General features: G+C 51.0%; 1 protein-coding gene across 4 annotated transcripts; it reads left to right on the forward strand.

The window, feature by feature from the left end:
- The first annotated feature begins 954 nt into the window (after nucleotides 1–954).
- Nucleotides 955–25,705, forward strand: LOC102561385 (zinc finger protein 665). 4 transcript variants are annotated; one of them, XR_009455385.1, is made up of 6 exons: nucleotides 955–1,231; nucleotides 2,547–2,658; nucleotides 11,004–11,078; nucleotides 11,499–11,735; nucleotides 14,581–17,644; nucleotides 18,660–25,705. XR_009455385.1 is itself a non-coding variant. In XM_059714197.1 (5 exons), exons 2-5 carry the CDS (start codon nucleotides 2,625–2,627, stop codon nucleotides 16,728–16,730), a joined length of 2,496 nt encoding a protein of 831 aa, XP_059570180.1. In that variant the 5' UTR covers nucleotides 955–1,231; nucleotides 2,547–2,624; the 3' UTR covers nucleotides 16,731–25,705. The 4 variants fall into 4 exon arrangements, 3 of the variants coding, with proteins under 3 accessions (XP_059570180.1, XP_059570181.1, XP_059570182.1); XM_059714197.1 differs by having other exon boundaries at nucleotides 14,581–25,705; XM_059714198.1 differs by lacking the exon at nucleotides 955–1,231 and adding an exon at nucleotides 1,289–1,598 and having other exon boundaries at nucleotides 14,581–25,705.

The raw sequence follows: 25,705 nt of genomic DNA on the forward strand, positions 1-25,705 counted from the left end.
AACCCACTGACATCTTTATTCAGTTTTCTACATGATGTGAAAAAATGCCCATGAGCAACTGGTGGATGGCTTAGGGTTGCCAACCTCCAGGCAGGGGGGCCTGGTCTGCAGGAATTAGCTATAAACCTCCGGGAGATTGCTGAGAGTCACCCAGGAGATAAATGACAGCGCATCCATTCAAATAAATGAAATGTTGAATCCAAGTCATACAGCAGCCCGGTGGGTTTTTCAAATGTAATAGTAATGTGCATTTGCCTTCCTGACGTAAAATCTACACACCGTAATTAATGTCATTACATCGTGTAATGAAACCTCCTGGAATAGATTGAGTTGGCAACCCTGGGATGGCTACGCCCAGGCCTGCGCCAAGCAAAGGGAGCCTGGTCTCGTGACAGGAGCCTGAGAGCCTGGATGCCCAGCTCTGCTCCCGCCACGCCAGCAAACGCGATTCCCAAGATACACCCCGGGATGTCAACCGGGAACGTCGGATGCTGCGAAGCCGGGGTCTCTCCATCCTCTGCAGCAGAAGAACCACTGTTATGTTTCCTTAGGCACAAAGGAGGAGCTGGCATTTCCTGAGGGGTGCCTGGGGCCTAACCAGAGGTGCCAGGAGTCTAATGAGGGGTGCCAGGAGTTTAATAAGGGGGGCTTTAAGTCTAACAAAGGGTGCCTGGAGTCTTATGAGGGGTGTTTTAAGTCTAATGAAGGTGCCTGGTATCTAGCAAGAGGTGCTTTCAATGTAATGCGGGGTGCCTGGAGCCCCAGGGGTGCCCGGGGTCTAACCAGAGGTACCTGGAGTTTCATACGGGGGCTTTAAGCTTAACGAGGGGTGTTTTCAGTGCCCCCGAGGTGCCAGGAGGCCGGCCGACGAGGGGTGTTCCCGTGCGAGGAGCGGGGTCTGCGGGCTGGCGGCCGGCGGGCGCGGGGAGCAGCTGGCGCGGGCCGGGCCGGGCCGGGCCGGGCCCCCCACGTGCCGCGGGCGGAGGCCGGGGCGGGCGCGGGCGCGGAGCCGCTAGAGGGCCCCGGCGGCGGCGGCGGGGGGCGCGGAGGAGCCGCGGCTCCGTCCTGCCGCGCACTGCATCCGGGGTTGCGCTTCCCGGGTCACCGTCGGCGCTGCATCCACGGCGCCCCGGAGCCCGGCTCGCCCCGCTGCCTGGCCCGGCCCGGCCCGGCCCAGGGGACCGCTGCGGCGGCGGCAGCCGGGCCCTGCCCGCCCCGAGCCGGGCTCCAGGTAACAGCGAGCGCGGGGCGGCCCGGACCCGGAGCCAGCGGGAAACAATGCCCGGGGCAGGGGGCGAGGGGCTGGCTGCGCGGGGCCCTTCCCCGCCGCCCCGGCTGCGGCCGAAGCGAGGAGCAGAGGGAGCGAAACCTGCCCCCGGCCCCGGCTCCGGCCGGGCCACAGGATCCCCGGGCCGGGCCGGGCCGGGCCGGGCGGGCTCTTGTCCAGCGCGGCCCCCGCGGGCAAGGTCAAAACCGTCCCCGCAGGCGGGAGGCGCTGGGCCACGAAGCGAGCCGACGCTCCCCGGCATCAAGGCTCGGCTTGGCCCGAAAGCTTGCGAAGACTTTCTTTCCAACTATACGAGTTGGTCTAATGAAAGGTATTGGGTTCACCCGCCAAGCCTTGTCTGCCGGCACCAGGGACAGATCCCGGCGTGCAAAGGTCGAGCACATCCCCAATGGCGCCTCTCGCCCCGGCGGCTCCCTGCCTCCCGGGGTGCGGACGTAGGGGCATTTACCATGGGGTACAAGGGCAGGGCTTCCCCCCACGCCGGCTGCTCTAGGGGACCTTCCCATGAGCACACTCGTGCCCCGCAGTAAGTTGAATCTAAAATACAATGACTTACCTGCCCTTTGAGAGCCACACTCTGCTTTTGCTTTTCGCTCCTGCACAGGAAAGCCCCAGTCTCTTTTTAAGCTGCGTGCAGATCCGTGCCCAGGGCGGTTCCCAGACCTCGGAGCATGCCGTCAGCTGAGAGACGGATCTCCCCACTTGTGGGCGCGGGGTTCACGCCTCCTGCAGCTGCCCGAACCCGGTGTTATGCTGTGCCAGGGCAGAAGTGTGCAGGGGTAGCTATGGAGTGGCCCAGGGCAGGGTCTGTATCGGACCTCTTTGCCCTGCAGGCACTGCTGGCTAGGCCCCTATCCCATGCTCGCTCTGCTGATGTCCAGGTGCCACCCTGCCAGCAGGTGCCTGTCTCTTCACTTGGCCTTATCAGGCTCCCTTTCACTGGCCCCCATCGCATCCCAGCATCTAGGTCTGTTTTGTGCCATGGCAGGGGGCAGCTGTGGAACAGATAAGGAGAGTAGGCAGGAAGCCGAGAAAGCGAAGGAGGGTCCTGGCAGTGCTTTGCCAGGAGTATGCAGCCCAGACTGGAGGCTCAGTGGTTGGGCAGCCACCTTGTGGGTGTTGCAACTGGTAGAGGAAACTGTGCAGCCGCGCCTGTGTTTGCTGGTTGGGTTTGGTGCTTGGGAGAGGGGGGCTTGTGACTGAACTGGGGTTTGTGGCAGGGTAGCAGGTGCTGAGTGAGAGGCTCTTGCTGTTTCAGGAGCTGGCGGCCTTCAAGACAGTGGCTGTAAATATCACCAAGGCACTTACTGCCCAAGAGGCACTTACCAGGGACACCATGCAGGAGAACTACGAGAACGTGATCTCACTAGGTAAGGACTCTGCTCCGTTGTGCTTTTCAGAAGACCTCTGAAGCCACCAAATCAGCTTCTGCTCGGAGATCTGTCCTTTAGGCTTCGGGGGGGGGGATAAAAATCATACAGCATTGCTAACTCTCATGATTTTTGGCATTGTTCTTAAAGTCCATGCTTTGGGAATGTGAAAAACTTAGCTCCGTCTTATATATACAGGCAACCCCCATTTAGCGCTCTTAACTGGTTACCAAATTAACCCGAGCATTAAGTGGAATAGCATTAAGCGAAACCAATTTTTCCATAAGAATTTAATGTAAATAAATATAATTCGTTACCAGGATGCCCAGCAGCAGTGATGTGAGCGTCTGGTAGCTCAGGGCCAGCTCAGCTAGCACGTGCCATTGCCGCCTGCCTGGGCCCGAGCTGCGGACATGGTGCTGTTGGTCCCCTCCGTGCTGGGCAGCAGGCAGGGTGGACTGTCATGGCCACAGTCGTGGTCACTCCAGGTGGCAGAAGCGGGGCACAGCATCCAGGACTCCCCCACCACGAGTCATAGCCCCACCGCGTCTGGCCCAGGCACTGTGCAGGCAGCTAAATAGCACAGGCAGGGTAACTCGCACAACAAGGCTGTGCGCTGCCGATGCACCGTGGCACTAGTGTATGTTTCCTGCTCGATGCCCATGAGCATTATAACAGAACTTGCTGAGCACTAAGTCGAATCGGGTATCAATCCAAAATGACTGTTATAGTGAAATAGCACTCAGCAAAACAGTGTTATCGGGGATTGCCTGTACGTAAAAACACACAGACGTGTGGATATATATCTATACAAAAGAAAGAGCTAAGTTTTTCACATTCCCAAAGTGTAGACTTTAAGAACAACACCAAAAGTCACGGGAGTTGGCAACATTGCTCATAGTCCCTGATCCTGTTTGAGTTTGTTCGCTTCACAAGCCTTTGCCTCAGGTAGAGGGTCAGAAGTACAGCTGTGATTCTGTTCTGTGCCTACCCAGGGCCTTAAAAAAAGCTGCATGTACAGGTCCATTCCCACATACAACTGTGCAGATACTATCTGTTTGCTGTCTTCCCAGATCCAGCTTTCTCTTCAGAGAGGACATGGACTAGTGGATACAGGCACTGGACTGGAATGCAGGACTCCTGGGTCCTTTTCTAGGCTCCAGCACTGCCCTGCTGTGTTACTTTGGACAAGCCCTTCCCCTCCCACCCTTTGTCTCTCTTGTCTGCTTACTTTGCGAGCACCACAAAAGAGGGGCTTGCTGTGTGCACATGCGTGTGTGTATTTGTCCCTACACAGGGTCTGCAGAAGTGGGGCCCTGATGTGGCCTGGGGATCCAAGGAGTACAATGAGACATGTAGTAATAATAAGGCACAGGATTATATACAGATGAGCGTCTTGTTGTTCATTCTCTGCCTTAATTGATCTGTACTCTCTGTGTCTAGTATAGGGCACAGAAATTGCAGCTCCTGTAACAGGCCCATGTCATCCCAAGGGATAAACTTGACTGTGAGCCAAATACTCAAGTAGTGTAAATCAATGGAAAAACCACTGAAGCCATTGGAGCTGTGGCTGATATACATCTGCTGGGGGCTTGGCTCCATTGACTACAGTAGAGACATCTAGTTGAACCTACTAAGGATTTGGCCCTTTTGACTCTAGTGTAATGGAGCTGATTATGGCTCTGGTGTTCGGGCCTCCCTGACTCCCATGATGTGATACCGATTTACACTGGCTGGAGATCTAATTCCACCTGGTCCACATGGCATCAGGACAGTGGAGAACTGAGTGTTTCCCAACCTGGAGGCCTGAAGCAAGGGCTTCCAGACCCATAAGTAGGCTGTGCCTGCGTGGCTGATTCCAGCATAACAATGCCAAGATTAGGGTTAAACCAGCTGGCTCAAGTCCTGGCAGTGTGGAGCACAAGAAAACAAGGTGGGATTGAGTGGTGACTCGGAGGGAGGCCACATATGGAAGACAAATGCAGACCTTGGCTGTTGGCTGTGCCCTCTGAGAGGTGACAGAGCTTCTCAGAGTCCAGCTCTTTGAGCTGTCTCCCATGGCTAAGTCCTGACACAAATCCTTTCAAGTAAAGGCAGGGGGCGGGGGTGTCTGTGTGACATAACATGAGCACGATGGGAGGAGAAGGTTAGGGAACAATGACAGATAAAGGAACAGAAGAGAGGCCCGAGTACACCTAGTCACAAGCAAAGAGCGACTTGACTGTTCAGATAGTGGTAGGTGAGAACTTTTGGTCTTGTGGCCCTTACTTTCCTTTCATCCTCACCCTCACCCTAGTGTTCACCAGGAATAACCATAACTGGAGTCAGTGGGTCTGATTTGTTTAGTCTTACCCTAGTGTGAAACAGGAGCAGCTCCTAGGAGTCGCTGGCACCAAGTCCCCTATCACTCAGGCTGGTATAAACCAGAAGTAGCTGATTCCCCTCCCACTTACCATGCTGTAAATAAGGAGTGTCCCTATTCTCCCTGATGTAAATCTGGAGTAACCCTTTGAAGCCAATGGGGCCAAACCCTTTTGCTGGCATAAATTATCATTGCTCCCTTCTCAGTCACCCCAGCAGAGGATCTGGTTTCCTGGAGTTATATCTGTGTAGAGCCCAGCTGAGATGAGCAGACATGAGCTCTCAGATCTGACTCCAAGGGCTGCAGAAGACTTCTCCCGAGCAGCAGACTGAAATGTAGGTCAAGTACCACCTATTATGGCCAGATTGATCCAGAGGCGGCCTTTTCAGAAGAGCTGGAGAACAAAATGGATGCGGCTCCTGCTTAGCACTCTAACCAGACTCCAGGCACAGCTGCTTTTCATTAAACCTTCCTTCTCGGCAGTGCTGGAGAAAGAGGGGGGCTTCCTGCAATACTGTGGCACTTGGTGACCTTATCCCAGGGAGCAAAAACCTTTCCCCAAGCTGTGGTTTTTAAATCTGCCAGGTTTAGCTGCTGTAATTTTATTGGGGGGAGAGCGTTCTTCTCAATACCTCCCCAGGGCATTTTAGACCAGTGTTACTGTTAGCTGTACTGCTGAGGCTCAAAGTTGAAGCCCTGTTGCGTACTGTGAGGCACAGGAATATAGTTAGAAGCAGCCCCTGCCCATACTCTCCCTCTCCTCCCCACCCCCTTGCTCTGAGAAGCTAAATGGACAAGGATGGATTTTGCCATGAAGAGACTGAAGCAAAAAGAGATGAAGTGATTGACGGAGAGGATCAGTAACAGAGCTCACAGTTGACTGCTGAACTCGAGCAGCAGGCAAATATATCACCCATGGGAGCAGGCTGCCTCTTCTTGCCTGCCATGCAAGACCATTCATTATTTTTTATCTGCTGTTTGCCCCATAAGGCCAGGAAGGAATATTTTTCCCTTTCTATCGCTACAGGTATCTGGGGGGGGGGGGGGTTCCCCCACCTGCCTCGGAAAGGGGATTTTGGACTGGGGTGTGCCAGTGCTCCTGCTCAGACTAAAATCTGGAGGTTCCTGGGTAGAGGGTCTACTCAGACCTCTCTACTAAGGGTCAAACCAATTGCCACATTTGGGTCAGGAAGGAATTTTACCCTATGGTCAGATTGGTATGGACTGTGGGGTGTTTTCCTGTAGTGGGGGCATGGTGCTCTTCCTTTGATCTCTCAAGTGCATTTTAACAACCTTTGCAACAGCAAGACAATGACAGTCCTTGTCCCCCTGTTTTACCTGTGGCAGGTTAAGGTGGTTTTAGTGTCTTTGGACACACTGTTTTGCACGGCAGGGTTGACTGTGTAGTTTTAGAAATAGGTTAGCCAAAGATTTGTATTGGATGGTTTGGACAGAGACGATCTTTCCTTGAGCAGTGGCTTGGCCTTGTTGACGTCCCTTCTAGCCCTTCTTTTCTATGATACTATGATTCTAAAGCCTGAAAAAACCCCCATCAGGGTGTGAGGCTGAAAGGTTTTGTCCAGTACTTCTCAGCCTTTTTTTGGACTCAAGGCACCCTGCAGGAGATGCCAGCCCTTAGTTTTTGCTGGTGCTTTGACTACAGAAAAATAGTAAAGCAGCGCTTCTGTTGGAAACAACACAGAAAGACTACAGCAGGTCAAATGTATTTAACACTATATTTCTATTTGAATCTCTGTGAATGTGTGAGTCATGTTTGCACACATAACACTGCTAACCTTGGAAGGATCTCAAGGCACCCTGATTGAAAATCATTGGTTTCACCTCTATCAGTGAATCTCAACCAGGGTGCCGTAGCACCCTGGGGGATCCTTTTAAGGATGCCATAGGGTACCACTCAATATTAGCACCGTTAGATGTGCATACACCCACACACAATTCCCAAGATGAACCCAGAGATTTCAAATAGGAATCCATAGTGTCAAAAACATTCTGACCCATTGTCATCTTTCTGAGTTCTTTGAAACAGAAGAGCTACTCTATTATTTTTCCATAGTCAAGAACAGAGTAAAAGCTGAGAGCTGGCATTTTACAAAGGGTGGCTTGAGTCTAAAACAGGTTGAGAACCACTGGCCTGAATGTAATAGGATGGTATTTTATTAAATAGCACAAGAGATATTTAAAGGGATACTACCCAATTTCAATATATTATAGAACAGGGGTGGGCAAAATGCAGCCTGCCAGGCCATTCTATCTGGCCCACGGGCCCCTAAAAAATTTCGGAAATTAATATTTATCTGCTCTTGGCTGCCTGTCATGTGGCCCTCGATGGCTTGCCTAAACTCAGTAAGCAGCCTTCCGCCCAAAATAATTGCCCACCCCTGTTATAGAAGGAGAGACAAGGAGCAGCACTCATAGGGAAAAAGCCAACCTCATGCATTTATACCTTCTAGCAAACTGGTGATCATATCAGGTCATTGTGTTAGGGATCTGTCTGCAAGGATTACTGCTTTATGTAGCAGCCACACCCAAGCCTGAGGCCACTCATGTAGCCAGCAGCCAGTCCCATCCAGAATATCAGAGCGAGCTGGAGTGCCTAAACACATATGAGGCCAACAGAAAATAAGAGGCATCTATGCACATGCTCTGGAGTCAGGGGAGGCACTTTAATTAGAGTGACTCTGAGAGCCACTTTAATTAGAGCGCCCAAAGTGTCACGTGTATTCAGCATCCCATGCTTCAAAATGGCAGTGGGGGTACTTTAAAACTCGTACGATGAGCTTCAGTTAAAGCACCCCACCGCTATTTTGAAATGCGGAGACACTGAATGCATGTGAGACAGAGGCTGCTGAAGCACGCTAATTAGCATGTTCCAGCAGATTTGCAATAGACTTGCTTAATTGAGTCTGCTCTGACACATGCTAATTAGGACGCATCGGAGCAGAGCTCCGTCACATTTATAGGAGCCCAAGGTGACTTAACTAAGCCAACTTAAGTCATGTCAGAACGTACACTAGGTGGCCATCATAGAGGACATTCCAGTTTTCTGCTATTCTGTCCTCTATCCTCTCTTGATACAAAACCCGATGCCTTTATGTCCTCTTATTTTTCTCTTCAAGAGAAAAATAGAAGACACAAAGGCATCCAGTTTCGTATCAATAGAGGACAGAGGACAACCGGGTGGTCCTCTATGATGGCCACCCTAACGCACACACGAGTAGCTCCTTGATGTTGTGGCAGCCATCTTGTAACCTATGCTGATTTAACTAAGGCGGCTCAAGATAATCCATCTTGGAGGTATATTGTGTACATTTAATCCAACTGCATGCCACATACATGTGTACACTCTGACAGTTAAGTCAGCTTAAAAAAACAGTTAAGCCGGTTTAACTGTTGGAAAGTTAGTACATGTACGTGCGCCCCTGGGGCTTGTGAGGGCAGCAAGCAGACAGACTCCTGACACTCCCTGCCACCCTTAAGAGCATCTCCAGGTGCCCAAGGACGAGGGTTCTCAGGATGTGCAAGGTGGGGGATTTGGGTCACATGCATCTTCCCCTATCCGCCATGACTAGTCAGCCAAGCCATGCCCTTCTCACTGTTCAAGTATTTTGTTCTGTGCCTGTGGGACATGAAAATATCTCTTCTTTCTCCAAGGTGCAGTAGGCAGGGCACAGAACATTCCTGTAGCTCACCAGAGAGGACCATAACAGGACTGAGGGGTTCGGGTGGTGGAGCTGGGGCCAGAACAGGAGCAGGCTTCAGGGGCTCCAGGGCCAGTCAGGGCTGGAGCTGGACCATGCAGTGGGGCTGAATCGAGCCAGTAGACTGGGAGCAGGAGCTGATGCTGAATTGGGTTTTGGAGCCACACAATGTTAGCACTGTTAGGTTTGCATATATCCTTCACAAGATAAACCCAGAGATTTCAAATAGTTGTGATCTTTCTGAGGTCTTTGCAACAGAAAAACTGATCCTTTATTTTTTGTAGGCAAAAAAAGAGTGAAAACTAAGAGCTGGCATTTTCCAAGAGGCGCCTTGAGTCTAAAAAGGTTGAGAACCACTGCTTCAGGGAAACGCCAGTGGCTGAGGAGCCCATCAGAAGAAATGGGGACTGCTCTGCAGCGAATACTAACATTTTTTGAGGCATGCAAACTGGCATGGGGGGTTAGGGGCACAATACTACAATGGTCGCAACCAGGAGTCCAGAGCCGAGGGTCACAAATCAGCAGTCCAGAGATGAGGATTGAGGCAGAGGAGATGGACAGGAACCTGCCACAGCAGGATGATGAAGTCTGATGGAGGTGGGAAAGTCCCTTCCAGTTCTCATCTAATGTTTTGTTTGAATATTTGGAGGTAGAAGGGGAAAAAACCTGCCTATTTAAAACCGCTGGTTAGCATTCTGACCTCAAATCCATGTTTAAATACCTTAATCCAGGCATGGGCAGACAAATAGTGATACCGCTGTAAAAGAGGGAGAGGACTTAACCTTCTGTGAACATGCTTCACTAATCCTTTGTAATTTTTTTCTTCTGTCTGCTCCTGTCCTGCAGTAAGTGAAACTAAACTGCTATGATTTTTCCTAAAAGAAGGAAAGACAGGTGCTGAATGGATAGATTCTGTGGATGGCAATTTTGCTACGTTCCCTTGAAGCTTTTCTACCCCAATTCTCATATTTTCAGTAGGCCTGGTCTTGTGTCATTAAAGACAGTGGGAGTTTTGTCTTTGACATAAATGACTGCAATGTGGAGCCTTGTAAAAGTTAGCCAGCTAAAGAAAGTTTTATGCTGTGGTGGGATTTTCCCCCCAAGTAACATGAATCCAGCAAACTAATCAACTGCTGGCCATGGCTTGCTGAGCTGTCTGGTGATCTTCAGGCCTGGAGTCTAGCATGTTGAGTTATCCAGCCAGCTCTCTGTAGCTCCACTTAGCTTGCTTGTCCTTGAGTCAGAAATACCTTGGCAAGGAGGAGATTTTCAATAGCAGAGGGTTCTATAATTCATCTGGTGGAAGGAGGCAGAACAATACCCAGGGGTTGGAAGCTGAAATGAGATTTGTCCAAGCCAGTTTTTAATGGCAGAAGTGACCATCAGAGCAACCTGTGGAAGAAGCCATCATGGTGGAGTCACCATGACTTGGTGTCTAAATCTCAGCACTGGTCATCTCTTTCCTGTCCTTTAATAAGCTGTCATAGCTGGAGACTCAAGAAAGCTATGTGCAGCCCCCTACCCTTCCATGGCTTTTCTGTTTGCCCTTGGGCAAGTCTCTTAGTCTGTGTGTGCCTCAGTTCCCCATGTACAAAAGGGGTTAGTATCCGTGCCCTGTCTCACAGAGAGGATGCGAGGAACATTGCATTAAGGAGAAGGAGGTGCTCAGCTGAAGTGATAATGCTGCCTCTGTGTAAGTGCCTTCATTTTCTGTGTGGAAGGTCTGTCCTGGTTCAACCACAAGTCCTAGGGCTCAGTGCAGGAGTCACTGGGTGAGATTCTGTGTCCTGTGATAACCAAAAGGTCAGGCAGCTCCTCCTGGCCTTCTGAATCTATGGATCCTTGTCCTTTTAAATGAGTACTTTGACAAATCTGTTCTCACACATCAGGCTCAAATGTGTGTAATTACTTGTCTCATTCTAAGCAACCTGTGTCATCCAGTTGAGGGGAATGGTGACATCTTGCTATGGCCCTCGATGTGTGGGTTCAAGCTCTGCTCTGGTTTCATGCCAAATGCTGTCCCCAGTTGTAAAAAGGGTATGTGGTTGTTGGGACTTGGAAGTCGAAAAGCAGGGAGATGTGATGCTGACCACATGACTCCACTGTGTGCTGTCTACAGATGGTGTGCCTTCAGGGTGTTTGCCTAGGTGGGCCTTTAATGCTGACGCCAAGTTCTTACTAGCAGTCGGGTTCACTAGAGCTTCTAGGCACTTTCACTGGGTATGTCCTGTATCTAACATCTCTCTGGTCTATTTTTGCTGTAGCGGAGGAGATTGCCATCAGCTGGCCTCGGATAACGGCCTTCGCTGAGTCTCACAGGAGAAGAGGACTTGTCTCCGGTAAGTGGCTGTGGGTTAGGTGTGCCAACACTGTGGAAAGTCACCCATGTGCCTTTCACACCAGAGGTATTCTTGATGACTAGCCTGAGCTGAACTAAATCCATGGCAGCCGTGTCTAACTAACACCAGAAGCCAGGCTCGGTGATCAGTGTGGGGTAACTCCTGGCTTACAATGGGAGGAATGATAGGAGTATGGGTCCAAGTCACTTTAGTGGAGTCACTCTTGATTAACACGGAGATGAGTGGCAGGGAATCTGTCCCAGTGACTCTAGTGAGATTATTTCTGACTTGCAACTGGAGGAGAGAGGGGAATCCACACTAGTGATGCCTGTGGGGCCACTCCTGGTTTACACCCCATACAGCATCCTCTCAGTTTCCCTCTCATGAGAGTAGCATGCTGATGACCTGTGTCCCTTTCAGGTCTGGAGATGGAGTGTGAGCAGAGTCAGCTGGAGCCTACCCAGGTCCAGAACTCGGCCTCAGCCAGCTCCAGTGAAGGAGGGATGAACCCCGACCTCCGCCGGCAGCTGGGTCTCATCCTGCAAACCGCTGGCCGGACCCAGGTGGAGAAGATGCTGCGGGAGCTGGTGAGGGAGCAGAACCAGGAGGGGAAGCGCAAAGCACGCAAGAAAGCAGCGAAGAACCCCAAGGATGGAGGTGAAGTGACTGAGGAGAGGGCAGGGGGTGCTAAGGGAGGAGGATGTCTCCCCCTGTGAGGGGAGCAGCAAAGGGAGTGTGCATGTGAAAGGGAGTGTGAGCAGCAGAAAAGAGTTTTTGTTCCCTGGTCCCCAGGGTTTGAGTATGTGTGCATCAGGGGTCCTAACAGGCAGCTTGGCCTGGGCTAATTGACTACTGGGCCAAACCTGCCTGGGGCTTTGACTGACAGTCCTATGACTCCAGCTGGCCACCATTTGGGCTTTTCCATTTAACTCCATCTGTGGCAAGAGACCCCAGGCAAGCCTGTAGTTTTGACTAAGGTCTGCTCTGGTAAGCCTCTCTGTTCCCCTGCACTCTGCTTTTCAAGGTTCCTGACCCCTTTTGGTTTTGTTCACGGACTCTAGCTTATGGATTTTGTCTTGGATCTGGTAACTTGGCATCTGATTATTGGACCTTGGCCTTGGCCCTGGCTGCATTTTTGATTCTGCTCCAGAGTTTCCCCCTTGGATGTGGTAACATAGATCCCAGATCATGTCTCAGCCTGTGTTTTTGACTATACCCCTGGCTCCTGCCCTCTCTCAATGGCCTAACCATGAGGCAAGATTGCCAATGATTTGGTCCTTTACAGTGTGTAAGGGTCAAACAAATTTGAGGGGGGTGGCCAGGGAGAGCAAGAGAGATTGTCAAGCTCCTTGTTGCAGCTGAGGAAAATTGGGAAGAGGGAATACAGGGAGTGGGAACATCTGAGGCTTGAGGGGTATGAGGCCAAGGGAAGTGGGCAGGACTGGACATGTTTGCTGGCAGTGGCAACATGTAGGGGATGCACGTGCACCCCCTGACCAGCTGCACTCTCCACTTAGATAATGGGCAGAGGGGCAGGTGGGAGCGCTGGTGCCGCCCCTACGAGCGCCAGCCAGGGAGCGGTGCTCCCGGAGCGGCCACCACTTCCGGAAGTAGCCACAGCAATCTGCCATAGCCCCCTGCCGTCATCGACTGGTCACGGGGGGGATGGGGGGGGGGGGTCCCCCCTGACTAAGGTGGCACCAGTCACCTATGCTTGCTGGGGTTGGTGTTGAAATGACTTGAGGGGGGCAGGGCCAGGGAGAGGCGGGGCAGGGTTGAATGGAAGCTGATGTGATGGAAAAAATACTTTATAGGGACAGTTTGTGTTGGAGCAGGAGCCAGACAGAAATGGAGGTTTCACAGAGACCTGGAGGAAGAAAATGACTCTTTTGATGCTAGGATTTAAGCATGTTCATCAAATATAAAAATTGGGCCAGTGTCTCATTTGTATGCTGTCCCAGGCCATCAGCCTTAACAGGTGGGCACTAGGCAGCACAGCGCAGTCCTGGGATTCAGGGTCCCCAGTTTCTGGCCATCCAGGAGAAGTGTTTTCCAGTGGGCAGGGGAGTGTGTACACGGAGAACGGGCAGGCACACTCATTGTAGAAGGCAGCTCAGTCTTGGGGCTGTTGCATTAGATACGCCTCACCGGTGAGCAGGAGTCCGTGGGTGAGATGCTCAGGAATGCCTTAGCTGGGGCATGAGGCACACTACCGTGGCAGGGTAGTCATGCTATTAGGGACCTGGATTTTGCTGTCAGCTATGCTCAGGGTGACTTGTAGCACTTATTACCTGTGAACTGAGAATGACAGTGGTTTCTGCTGGGGTAAGGTCATCAGGCCTTGATCTGTACAAATTGTGAAATGCACAGAAATATTAGCAAGATACAGGGGAAGCAAAGACCCAACCACATGACAATCTGGGCCCTGGCCCAGCACATCTGTCCAATGCTACAGCATATTGCGCAGAGTATTTCTGTCTCTCTCCAGTGGTTTGTGCTGCGTGTCCAGGAGTCACAGCTAATAACTTTGTAGGAACAAGTGTTGGGGGCTTACTCCTTCCATCTGACACTGACTGTCAGCAGACTAGTTGAGTGATGGTAGTTTCACGTTCATACTGACTTCTGCGCAAATAAGTACTCTAAAAACTATGAAGTCTTAAAAACATGCTACTGTGGGGTTACCCCATATCTCAGAAATCTCTTGATTGAACAACCCAAACTTTGTACTACGAAGTGCATCAAACCCTTAGATTGATGTGCCAGTTTCCAGTGTGACCTCAATATATCTGTTTTAGAATGGTTTTTTAAGTCAGTTTTAAATTGCAAAGCTCTGTTGTAAACTGAACCATGTCCTCCTCCTCTGTCATGTCCAAGCAGCGTCTCACTGTCGCTCCAACTCCATGTTTGTTTGCTCCTGATGGAGGATGGGTGGGTTTGACTGTGTACGCAGCTTGGTGTGGGTAAAGGGGTAGCATAACATGAGATTGCAGCAGAAGCTGGATTTGATGTTCTTTAAGGCCAGGAAGTGGGCTAGAAGAATATGGGAAGTGACAGTGCCTATCCCTTTTCCCAATCCTCTATCAGAGGGCAGGGAGGGAGAAGTTTTGTGGCAGATGTTTTTAAAGAGGGAGTCAGGCAGGAGTCTTGGCCATAAAAGAGGAGCAGTCCCTTGAAATTGAAGCAAGTAGAGGTAGGGTAGGAGATTCCCGGTAAGCTCCTCAGTTCTGTCTTGTGTCATTCAGGTTAGGGTTGTCCCAGTGGGTGTTGTAACCTCAGAGGAGGATCATGTCACCTGTGGCTCTTCATGTTCCCTGATTGACCCTAGGCTTCCTCCAGCACAGCACCAGGACAGACTTTTCCTCTGGGGAAAGTTTTAAGGGATTCAGCTCCTGATTTTTTTAGTCTCCCCAGCAGCTCTTTGAGTTTGCTTCACTTGGCACAGGGAATAACTCGCATCGGGATTCTCTCTCCCTCTCTCTCTCTCTCTTTCTCTCTATCCCAGCCGGTGATGGGACCATGAGTGAAAATGAAGAGGAGACTCCCCTGCAGGAAAGCTCGGAGAAAGCAGACTCCCCTGGGCCCTTACTGGAAACCGCAGAGGGTCCTGACCAGGGGAAGGCCAGCGGGAGCCAGTGCCAGTCAGAAGGGCAGGAGCCACCACCACAGAAGAGCCTCCCCACAGGGAAGCAGGAGGGCAAAGCCACCCGCCGCACGGGCCTCAAGAAGGCAAAGGCAGTGGCGGCACGGGGTCCTGGCACATGCCTGGAGTGTGGAAAGGACTACACCTGCAGCCGGCTCCAGCAGCGGGTGCAGACACCTGAGAAGCCGCACCAGTGCCCTGAGTGTGGGCGCTGCTTCCGCCAGCGCTCCATCCTAGCCAAGCACCAGAAGATCCACACAGGGGAGAAGCCCTACCGCTGCGGGGACTGCGGGAAGTGCTTCAGCCGCGGGTCCAACCTGACACAGCACCAACGTATCCATACAGGTGAGCGCCCGTTTCAGTGCGCTGATTGTGGTAAGAGCTTCATCCAGAAGTCAGACCTGGAGAGGCACCAGCGCACCCACACTGGTGAGCGCCCCTACCAGTGCGGCCAGTGCGGGAAGTGCTTCAGTGTCAGCTCTCACCTGGACCGGCACCGCCGCACTCATCTGGGCGAGTCGCGACGCCACCACACCTGCAGCAGTGGCAGCAACCAGCCAGGCCCCCGTGGCCGCCTGGCGGAGGAGGAGGAGGAGGTGGCAGCAGCTGCTCCCCACCAGTGCCCCGAGTGCGGGAAGTGCTTCGCCCAGCGGGCATCGCTATCCAAGCATCGCAAGACCCATAGCGGGGAGCGGCCGTACCAGTGTGGGGACTGTGGGAAATGCTTCAGTCGCAGCTCCAACCTAACGCAGCACCAGCGCATCCACACGGGGGAACGCCCCTTCCAGTGTGCTGACTGCGGCAAAAGCTTCATCCAGCGCTCAGACCTGGAGCGGCACCAGCGCACCCACACTGGGGAGCGCCCCTATCAGTGTCCCGACTGCGGCAAGAGCTTCAGTGTCAGCTCCCACCTGGACCGTCACCAGAAGATCCACGCAGCTGAACAGGCCTCTTACCGCTGCCCTGAGCACCTCAAAGGCTTCCTGGCTGCCCACCAGCACGGCAAGCTTTTTAAGTGCTCTGACTGTGGGCGCTGTTTCAGCCAGAGTGCTGCCCTGGTCAAGCACCAGCGGGTGCACGCTGTGGCACGGCCCCCCCAGTGTGCAGACTGTGGGAAGAGCTATGTGGCCAGCCCTGGTGGCAAGACTGGGGGCAAGCCTCACAAGTGCACAGACTGCGGGAAGAGCCTGGGTGGGGCCCCTGTGCCCGTGCTGCATCCTCGGCTGCGCGCCCAGCAGTGCATGGACTGCGGGAAGAACCTTGGGGCGGGGAAGCCTCCGCCACCCCCACCCCCAGCGGAGAAGCCTTTCAAGTGTGCAGACTGCGGGAAGGGCTTTGGGCAGCGCTCGGCCCTGGTGAAGCACCAGCGCATCCATACAGGGGAGAAGCCGTATGCCTGTCCTGACTGTGGAAAGAGCTTCATCCAGAAGTCAGACTTGACCATCCACCAGCGCATGCACACTGGGGAGAAGCCGTACCGCTGCAACGAGTGCGGAAAATGCTTCAGTGTCAGCTCCAACCTCATAACCCACCAACGCACGCACCTAGGTGAGAAACCCTACCAGTGTGCCGACTGTGGGAAGAGTTTCATCCAGCGCTCGGAGCTGACCATCCACCAGCGCGTCCACACCGGGGAAAAGCCCTACAAGTGCCCTGAGTGCGGGAAGTGCTTCAGCCGCAGTTCCCACCTCAATCGGCACCAGCGTACACATGCCGGGGACAAGCCCTCGCTCCTCTCCACTGCCAAGTCCAGTGCCAGCAATGCCCTCCAGGCCTCCTCAGCCTTCTCTGCTGCCAGCTCTTTCTCCTCCCCCCTGGGTGCCTCTTCTGCTCCCATCCCATCCCTGCCCTCCTTCCCTTCCTCCCCCTCACCCCTTCCCATCCCATCCCTCTCTGCCACCCCACTGGATCTGCCCTGGGCCTTGTCCTTCCCATCCCGTGCCTTCCCGCCCCACCCTTCCTTCCCCTCTCCTACTCCCTCTGGAGCCCAGGCCTCATCCCTGATAAATTAACTGGCTGCCTCCACATGCCTCTTCCTCATTCCCCCCTAAGTCTCACCTCTTGACGTCCGGTCTGCCTTACTCTTCCCTCTGCCTACACCCTTATCCCCACAACCCCCTTCCTGCCTCCTCCCAACTGTATCCCATCTCTAGCAGTGTTGTCCTCTCTTGCAGTTTTTTGTGTTTTATAATGTTTGGTCAAAAGTCCCAGCTCCCAGAGTCAAGGGATCTACCTGAGAATCTCCACTGGCATTATATGAAAGTGAATGTCCAGCCTGGGATGGGCACAGACAAGAGTTGGGCAGCATGCGACCCTTCAGAGCTCAGCCACCAGCAGGTGAACAAGCAGAAACCCAGAGGTCATATTTAAAGCCCATGTCCTCAGTGTTTTGGGAGGTCTGTCTCCTGCTATCTTTAAAAGCTCAGGATTGGCAATACTGTGACTAGGCCCCACAACTCCTACTTTGGCTGTGGAGTTGGCCTCCCACTGTCCTACTTTTTTCCCTTTCCTATTTCTTCTCTTCCTCTGATTTTTCACACCATCAGTTTCCACTCTCCTTTTCCCATCCCTCTGGTCCTTCTGGCTCTTCCCCGTCCCTCTCGTATGTCCCCAGTGGCTCCAGTGTTGATGCTGGTGACCCCTCTGGTTGTGCCACTCAACAGCCTAGTTCAGCCTGTAGCACTGGATCAGACCCTTCCCCTTCTGCTCATCATCGGCAGCTTTAGCTGATGTTTGGAAAAAACTCACTGTGGAGCACTCCCCAGCTGGGACTTCCTGGTCTTCACTCTCTGTGACCCTACAGAGCTGAATGGTGACAGCCCACTGCTGTTACAAGAGGAGACTTGAGGATAGACTGGGAAGGCAGTTAAGCCAAGACTGGAAGCATCCTGTGAGAAGAACAAGGGCAAAATCCCAGGCCCCTCTGGTGAGTGGAGTGAGTTCCCAGACTCCCGTGCATTAGCTCAGCTATCCATGGACCACACAAGACCACACCAGGGGCATGGTATCTCTGCCCCTCTTAATGAAGGAGAGGTGTGGAGAGAGTTTGCCCTAGAACTCATCATCAGATAAAAAATGACGTTAGTGATTTCAACTTCAGTTGGGTGGGTGGGGGGAAGAAACTAATTTTTTTAACAGATTTGGAACAAATTTCCCCCTCCCCCTCAGAAATGTTGACAGACTGTTAGATCTTGAAACCTGGGCCTAAAAAACGTAAGGGAAAATAATTTTGCTCTCCCTCCTTATTTCTACTGGTTTTCATGTGGCTCTAATTAGGGTCACAGATTCGAAGCGAGGCCCCACCTATCATTCGAGCTAATTTTGGGGGCTCTTCTTGCTGAAGAGTTGGACCCCCTCACATTCGTACTTTTGTTGCATATCTGTGCTCCAGGCCTCTTCGGATTGGCCTTTTCTTATTTTGTAACCTTGTAAATAGCCTGATGATAGTTTCCAACTCTGTAAATTTTTTTTTAAAATCTCTTTTCCTGTAACTCCTAGCAGTGGATGCTGTGATTTAAATGCAGTTGTACTATCATGAAGAAAGCTCTGGGCGGATCATGTCTAATTTGGCTACCTTCCCAGTGCGCTGCCTGATACCCAAAGAGACGTACCCCTTAGGCCCTGAATGAACTATTGAAGACACTAAAGAGTTAGTTTGGTGGTGGCAAATATTGAGGGTGCTTAAATCCATAGTCAGGGTTTCTCTACATGGAGTGTTGTTCCAGAATAGCTTTTCCTGATTAGGTCTCTGTGTGACTATCCAGAATAAATTTGCCTTATTCTTTTTCCTGGGTGGATTAAGCTAATTCAGAATAAGGCATTTTTGTTCCAGCACAGCACAAGGAGACGCACACAGGGAGTTATTCAGTATTTGCTATTCCATTTAAGACCTATTCCCTCTCTTAATCTAAATGAATACCCTTGTGCTGAAAATCCCTCAGGTTGGGTGCCCAGAGGAGCCTGAAGGAGTGATGGGCCTGACTCCTACTGAGATGGTCAGAACATTCAGCCTCTCTCATGATGCCTTCCAGGCCACTCCACCACACTTTCCATCCCCAAGCTGGAGTCTCGCACACCCACCAAGTGCATGCCTACAGTTTGTTGTCTCCTTTTTCTGTCTGAGCAGGACAATGGTGATATTGGCTTGCCTTCTGCTGAAGCCAGCAAGTGTAGGATCAGACAGGAAGAGCAGGTGCCACTGGCACAGACAGAAGCAACAGGACTGGCCAGCAGAGACAGTGGGATGAGCCATCTCCTTACCCTTGCCAGCCATCTCTTTCCCAGCTGCAGCAATTGCCATATGCTTCAGACAACCCGCAGTCGCTCTCCTGCACCTCAAGAGCCCCAGCACCTACCTGCGTTTCAACCTCACCCACAGTGGTACATCTATGTGCAGCCCCATGTCTTGCCCATGGCAAGCACTGCTGGCCAGAAGCTGACATTTAAGGTAGCATGCAAATGATTTGCAAGTGTGTATGAAGCACTTTGCATATTGCGCCACACTTGGCACTGCACTGAACCAGGCTGTTCCGTGTGCTCCTTGGACAACCCCAGGCAAGAGGTGCCAAGCTGCTGGTCCAAGTGAAGCCCCATACAAATATTGGTACGAGTAGTAGTGCTGCTTCTTCTGGAAGTCATTGGCAGCTATGGCAGCCCAACACCTCCAAAAACTGGGTTGCTTTCCTTTTGATGCCTTTATTAGCTGAGGGGCAGATCCTCTGCTAGCATAGACTGAGGCAGCATCAATGACATGAAGAAAGTGTTTGACATCAGCTTATAGTATTGGGCCTGCTCTTGTAGAAACAGGGATTGCACACTACTGTCATCCCCATAATACAGGCAGTCTTTGACTTACAGCATTTCAAGTTACAACATTATGCCTTACAGTTATAAATTGACACCCTGTTTCAACTTTATGACGTCAGTTTCAGCTTTACAACACTTGATCCAATGCTATATCATGCCAGTGAGCACGTTCACTGCATCGTCCATCTCCCTGGAAAACATCTCTCCAAGCTTCCTTGGATGCTTTCTTTAAGAAAGTAGCCAAGACTCCAGAAAAACCTGCAGACAAGACTCTTGAGAAGACTCCAGCCAAGAGGCCTTCAAAAAGTCCAGCAAAGTCACCTCAAAGAAGTCCTTCCAAATCAATGCAATTGCTAATTACAATATAAATACATTAATGTAGCTATATTACTCATCTATAATTGATTGAGGACAAAATTATGGGTTATTTTTGGTGAAAATAGGGTATCGGGCCTTGGTTCAGGAACCAATTCCCCATTTATAACATTGTTTCCTATGGGAAAATCGGTTCCGAGTTACATTTCGACTTAAGACGCAGCTTTCAGGAAGCAATTGTGTCGTAAGTCTGAGGACTGCCTGTATCTGATTACTGTCCGTCATGCATTTAGCATCTAATTGCATTTTTTAGGCAGACAGATCTAAAAAACGGAACCTGAGTATATATTTTTTATTTTCTTACAAAAGAGGGCAAACACACCACAGCCAACTAGCCCTCCCTCCTCCTCTCCCCCTGAAGTGAATGAATGGCTTTTCATCATGTGACTTTGAAGCAAATGCATCTGACTCAGGATGGGGATCTTGGGAACAAAACATCTAAGCTCTCTTGAACTCCTTTCAGGAGGTTCTTTATTAAAGAAGCAGACATTTGTAAGCCACAGAAGAAAACTTATTTCTGGTTTGAAGTTTGATTTCAGGCACAGAATCAGGAACTATGAAATCGAATAATCAGATGGCAGCGAATCCTAGATGTTAAATTCTTGGTGATACTAAAATTTTATACTAGCGCCTTCAGTGCTATGAGTATTGGATGCTTTAATGATGGGCATTTAGACCTACTAAACAGAAAAGCAAATGGATTGCCCATGTCTGCAGAATATCGTGAGCCATCACGAGAAGAAACTCCATTAGAGCAGACATCCCCAATAAAGGAGGCAGAGGAGGCCTTTGTACAAACTGAGACTCAACTTATTGGTGAACAGTAACGTATCAGGTCTCACCACCGGGCCTTGAGTTACAAAGGGAGTGGAGTCATCAGAACCAAAAAAACATCAATCCCATGCAAAGTTAGAAGAAAGTTACGCTTATCAAGTTTGAGACCTGGTCAGTGTCATTGTCACAGGAAAGAGCAAGGCCACTTGGATGAAGAGGAGAGAGATGGATCCAGCAGAACAAGTGTAGCCTTCTAAACAAGGGGAATGATTGGCCTTTCACAAGATGGCAGTGATAAAAGAGAAGAACCCCCTTGGGTTTCAACAGGACTTAGAGTTATGCTGCAGATATGCTGGCGAGGGATGCCTCTTCAGGGTTGGGTTTTATGTGCCTTGAAGAAAATATTGTGAATGGTGCAAATTTAAAAAAGAAATGGAAGCCTGTCCCTTGCTGCAGCAGCCCACAGGAAGAAGTGCAAGGCTGATGCTAGCATGGGCTCCCAGGCCATGGCGAGAGCAGCTCCGTGCCTGAGTTATGCATGCCTGAAGAAGTGTGATGTAGTGATCACTGGCTGCTCAGAAAATAGGATTGGCATCAACTGTGTGCTGAGCTACTTGTGCAGGTGAAGTGGGTGGACATCTCTCCCAAGAAAGACGAGGATGAGGAGACCTCCTTGAACAGTGTACAGGAGTGTCTTGCAGGGGTCTGAGGACCTGAAAGTAGCACTGGGTCTAGAGACAGATGAACTGGTAGATAGTATTGCACCTGCCAAGGGCTCCAGTGCAAAACCAACCCTTGATGCCATTGGCCAGGCATTATAAATTAGGGCTGTGCAAACCTTCAGTTGCCAATTTGATTCAGAGGAGATTTGGCTCGATTTGGGGGCCGAATCTCCGAATCTGAATCAAATCGGGAGACTCATTAAAAGCTCTGAATTGATTCGAAGCATCCAAATCATTTGAAAAAGATTCGGAAAAGATTCAGAGATTCAGATCGGCCGGGGAGAGGCAAGCACAGCCAGGCAGTTGCAGGTTATCCCACAGCTCCTTCAGCTGTGCCTGCCTCTCCCCGGGCCAGGGGAGCCATGGGAGAAGCCCCCATGGCTGTCCTGCCTGGCCCTGGCCTCCTGGGACTTTAAAAAAAAAAAAAAGAAGAAAGCCCCACATTCACCAGCTGCAGCAGTCACCCAGAGCCAAGCACTGCTTAGCCCCAGCTGCCGTAGCTCCTGGCAAGCTCACAGTGCCCTGCCGAGCCGCGCTGCACCTGCGCCAGGGGGCAGCTGCTGTGCGGGTGCCGGGGGGGCATCCCCACTGCTCTGTGCTGTGCAAGGTGACTTTGCCATGAGTGCCTAGAGGCCTCAATCGCTGCTGCTACAGCCAGTGAGTGCAAGGCTTTTTTTCTTTTCTTTAAAAATGCCAGGAGCCAGGGCCAGGCAGGGTAGCAATGGGGGCTTCTTCCGTGGCTCCTCCCCACCTGGGGAGAGGCAAGCACAGCCGGAGGAGCCGCAGGAGAACCTGCAGCCATCCAGCTGTGCCTGCCTCTCCCCGGCAGATCTGAATTACCAAGTCTCTGAATCGGCTCCAAATCTTTTGAAGCCGATTCAGCTGAATCGAATGGGGACAGTGATTCGAATAACTGTCCTCTGAATCTGAATTGAATACTTCCCTATTTGCACAGACCTACTATAAATCCCTGGTGCTTAGCTGGGGAATGATAAATGCTCCAGCCACTTTTCAGAGGTTGGCCAAAGAAAGACTCACAGGACTTGAATGGGAATGTGTTTGCATGCTGCCATCTGTAGATAGAGGTGTTAGGGATGCCCTATCCCCAGATAAAGTGTACTGCCAAGGCTGCTGCCAGCAGAAGCAGGCCTGCTGCAGGAGGCTGGGTATGCACGGTGAAGTGGTCCTGCGAATGTGGAGGGAAACCAGAGGAGGCTTCTTAGGGCATGGTGGGACTTTGCTCCTGCTCAGTAGGTTGTTGTGGTAGCATTGACAACAACTACAAGAATATCACATGGGCATCATGGCATCCAGTCCACAGTGGGATATGAGTGCATTGCTGAGAGTGGTTGGGATTTCCAAAGGAAATGGCCTGACTCGTCTCTCTGAAGGTCCCAGTGAAAGTCCTGTTGACATCAGTAGGACCATGACCTAAGCTGATCCAAGTGCCTTTGGAAACGGCAGCCTGTTAGGCTTTCTGTTAGGGGTGCCTTCGCCCTCCACTTGGGTACTGCATTGACCCCACAGGAAATGCAACAAGAACAGACCTGACAGGCAGGTGACAAAGAAATTATCAGGAGCTTGGGTAAAAATCCTCTGGGGAAAGATTTATAAAGGTCTAGAGTAGACAGCGTGGCGGCGGGGAGGGGGAAGAGATGATCAAGAAAGCTTGAAGAAGCAATGAATGGGCCAGCTATTAAATCCCTCCTCATTCTTCTCTTCTCCAGACTAAATAAGCTCAGTTCCCTCAGCCTCTCCTCAGAAGTCATGTCCCCGAGCCCGCTCACAATTTTCATTGCCCTCCACTGGACTCTCTTCTGTTTATCCACATTCTTTCTATAGTGGGGGCCCCAAAACTGGACACAGTACTGCAGATGGAGCCTCACCAGTGCCAAATAGAAGAGACAATGATAAAAAAAGCAGATGATAAAAAGAGTCACTTGACTCAATTCCTGGTTAACCTATGGAACTCAATGCTACAAGACATCACTATGGCAGAGAATGGAGATGCCTGTCTTTTTAAATTTACTAAAGTGACAAGTGTTTTGGAATACCTGTCACGGGGCTTGCAAGGGCTCTTGCTTCATGGTGTGAGTCAATCCCTGAGGGATGGAGGCTAGAAAAAAAACACTTCCCTGTAGGGGCCAGTTCTTGAATCACTGCATATGTCTCTGAAGCAGCAGGTGCTGGCTGCCATCTGGGACAAGGTGCTGGACTAGATGGACGCCTGATAGGACCCAGGCTTCTGCACCCATGGCATGACCAGGGTTTAACTCACTCCAGTGAATTCCCAAGATTGTCATACCTCTGCTTGCAACATTGCTGAATCCATAACTGGAATATTATATCCAAGCCAAAATTACTCTATTTCCCTGGCTACACCTTTTCAGTGGAGCTGGTGACCGAGTACTGAGGTCAGTACTGACTGTAGCATTGTTTCAAAATGGTACAGATGGCAAAGCAGAAGTGGTAATCTGAAGGGCTAAATGCTGCCACCCACCGTGTTGCCAGCTCTCTTGCCTTTGCCATGTGGTTTTACAACCTTGAATGCCTCCCTTAAAGACCCAGCTGTGGGAAGCCTGCCAGGAGGGGAGGCCCTTGGCTTTCACTTAAAACCAAAATTATGTTTTTAGTGCTCATGGTCATGGAGAAATGTTTGTGGACATGACCCAAGGCTAGCACACCTCAAGGACTTGGAAACAGGGAGACGAAAAAGAAGCCCAAATGCACTGGGGGGGGGGGGGGGGGGGGGGGGGGGTTTCAAAGAAAGAAAGAAGGGGTAAAGAAGAATGGGCAGTGCCAAAGATTTCTGACCAGGCTGTAGCCAGGGACCTGTACGGTACCCAGCTGGACTGGCAGCTGATGTGCAGATCCCAAGTGGATCTTGCATGATCCAGAGCCCAGAGTCAGCTCTGGAGACAGCACACAAGCCAGCCGGGAGTCCAATGTGTTCACTACACAGCTGGCAAAATGAGGAAGGCCTGGTAATGGGGGGCATCTGGAAGGGAGTAAGAAACCCATTGTGCTATTCCTGGCTCTGCCACTGAATCCTGTACAATGCAGAGCTAGTTGCTGCTGCCACCCAGTGCCTTGGTTTTCCCATCTGTAAAATGGGGGAATGATAACACTGTTTCCTGCCCACCTTGTAGAGGAGTCACGAGAAGAAAGTGCTTAATGTCCACACAGTGCTCTGAATGGGCAATCACTGTGAAGCTGAGCTGTGTTACCATTGGGATAGAAAGCTGGGATAATACAATTAACCAAGAGATGAACTGTTTTCTCACTTCTCTACTCCTGATAACTTGATGCCATTCAAGTCCCCAGACAAAGAGTGGATTGATAGCACAAGAAGGGGCCTACATTTTTTAGTGCATCTCAGCCTTAAGCCCATGGTATCTCAGAGCCCCCTGTGGGGCAGGGAAGGATTAGCATGCCCATTTCACAGATGGGGACCTGAGACACAGATTAAGTGACTTCCACAAGGGTCACTGGCACAGCCAGGGGTTAAGCCTCAGTCTCGTCAGTCCCAAGCTAGTGTGCTAGCCACTGGACCCTCCTTCCTTCTTAGGCGGTTACTCTGGGGAGTAAAACCATGCTTTGGAGCAGACTTTGCTGAAGGAATGTCCTGAGGCCTGAATAGCTAAAGGCCTGCCTCCATGTGGCCAGCATAGCTGTAGCAGAATGACTACTAATGCTAACTACTGCCGCAGAGCTATTCTGTAATAACTCCTTCATGTGAATGCCCTTGTTTCAAAACAGCTTCTTTTATTCCAGAGTAAATGTGCTGCATATTCTGGAATAGAAATAAAGTTTGAAATAAAGAGTCCACATGGAACAGCTATTTTAGAATAGGCAAGCTATACCAGAATCCATCTCTAGTGGAAATGTTGCCCTGCAATAGCTACTCCAGGAAACTTCCCTCTTAGAGATGAGGCCTTAATGCCTACCTAAATGACCTCAGATGTCTTTTCTGCCATGTTAGGGCAAGCTGGGTTGTGTTTGACTGTAAGCTGTCAGGGGCAGGACAGAGACATCATATCTCAAGACGAAGGGAATGTGAGGTGAGAGAACCCCATGGGATTAGGATCATAGATGTGGAGCCTGTTCGTGGTTATAGAAGCAAACACATTTTATTTTGATAATCTTGTATTTTTACTTAACTGTCAACCCTATGGAGTGTTTTTATGGATGTTGCTGTTTTGTTTTCTGAGCCCGTTTCCATTTGATTATTCTTTTGTACCCTGTGTATATAGCCCAGCGGTATGGTTAAAAACTGTAAATAAATGACCTTTTTATCTGTTTTTCCCCAA

Source organism: Alligator mississippiensis, chromosome 11, assembly GCF_030867095.1.
Source record: "Alligator mississippiensis isolate rAllMis1 chromosome 11, rAllMis1, whole genome shotgun sequence".
NCBI lineage: Eukaryota > Metazoa > Chordata > Crocodylia > Alligatoridae > Alligator > Alligator mississippiensis.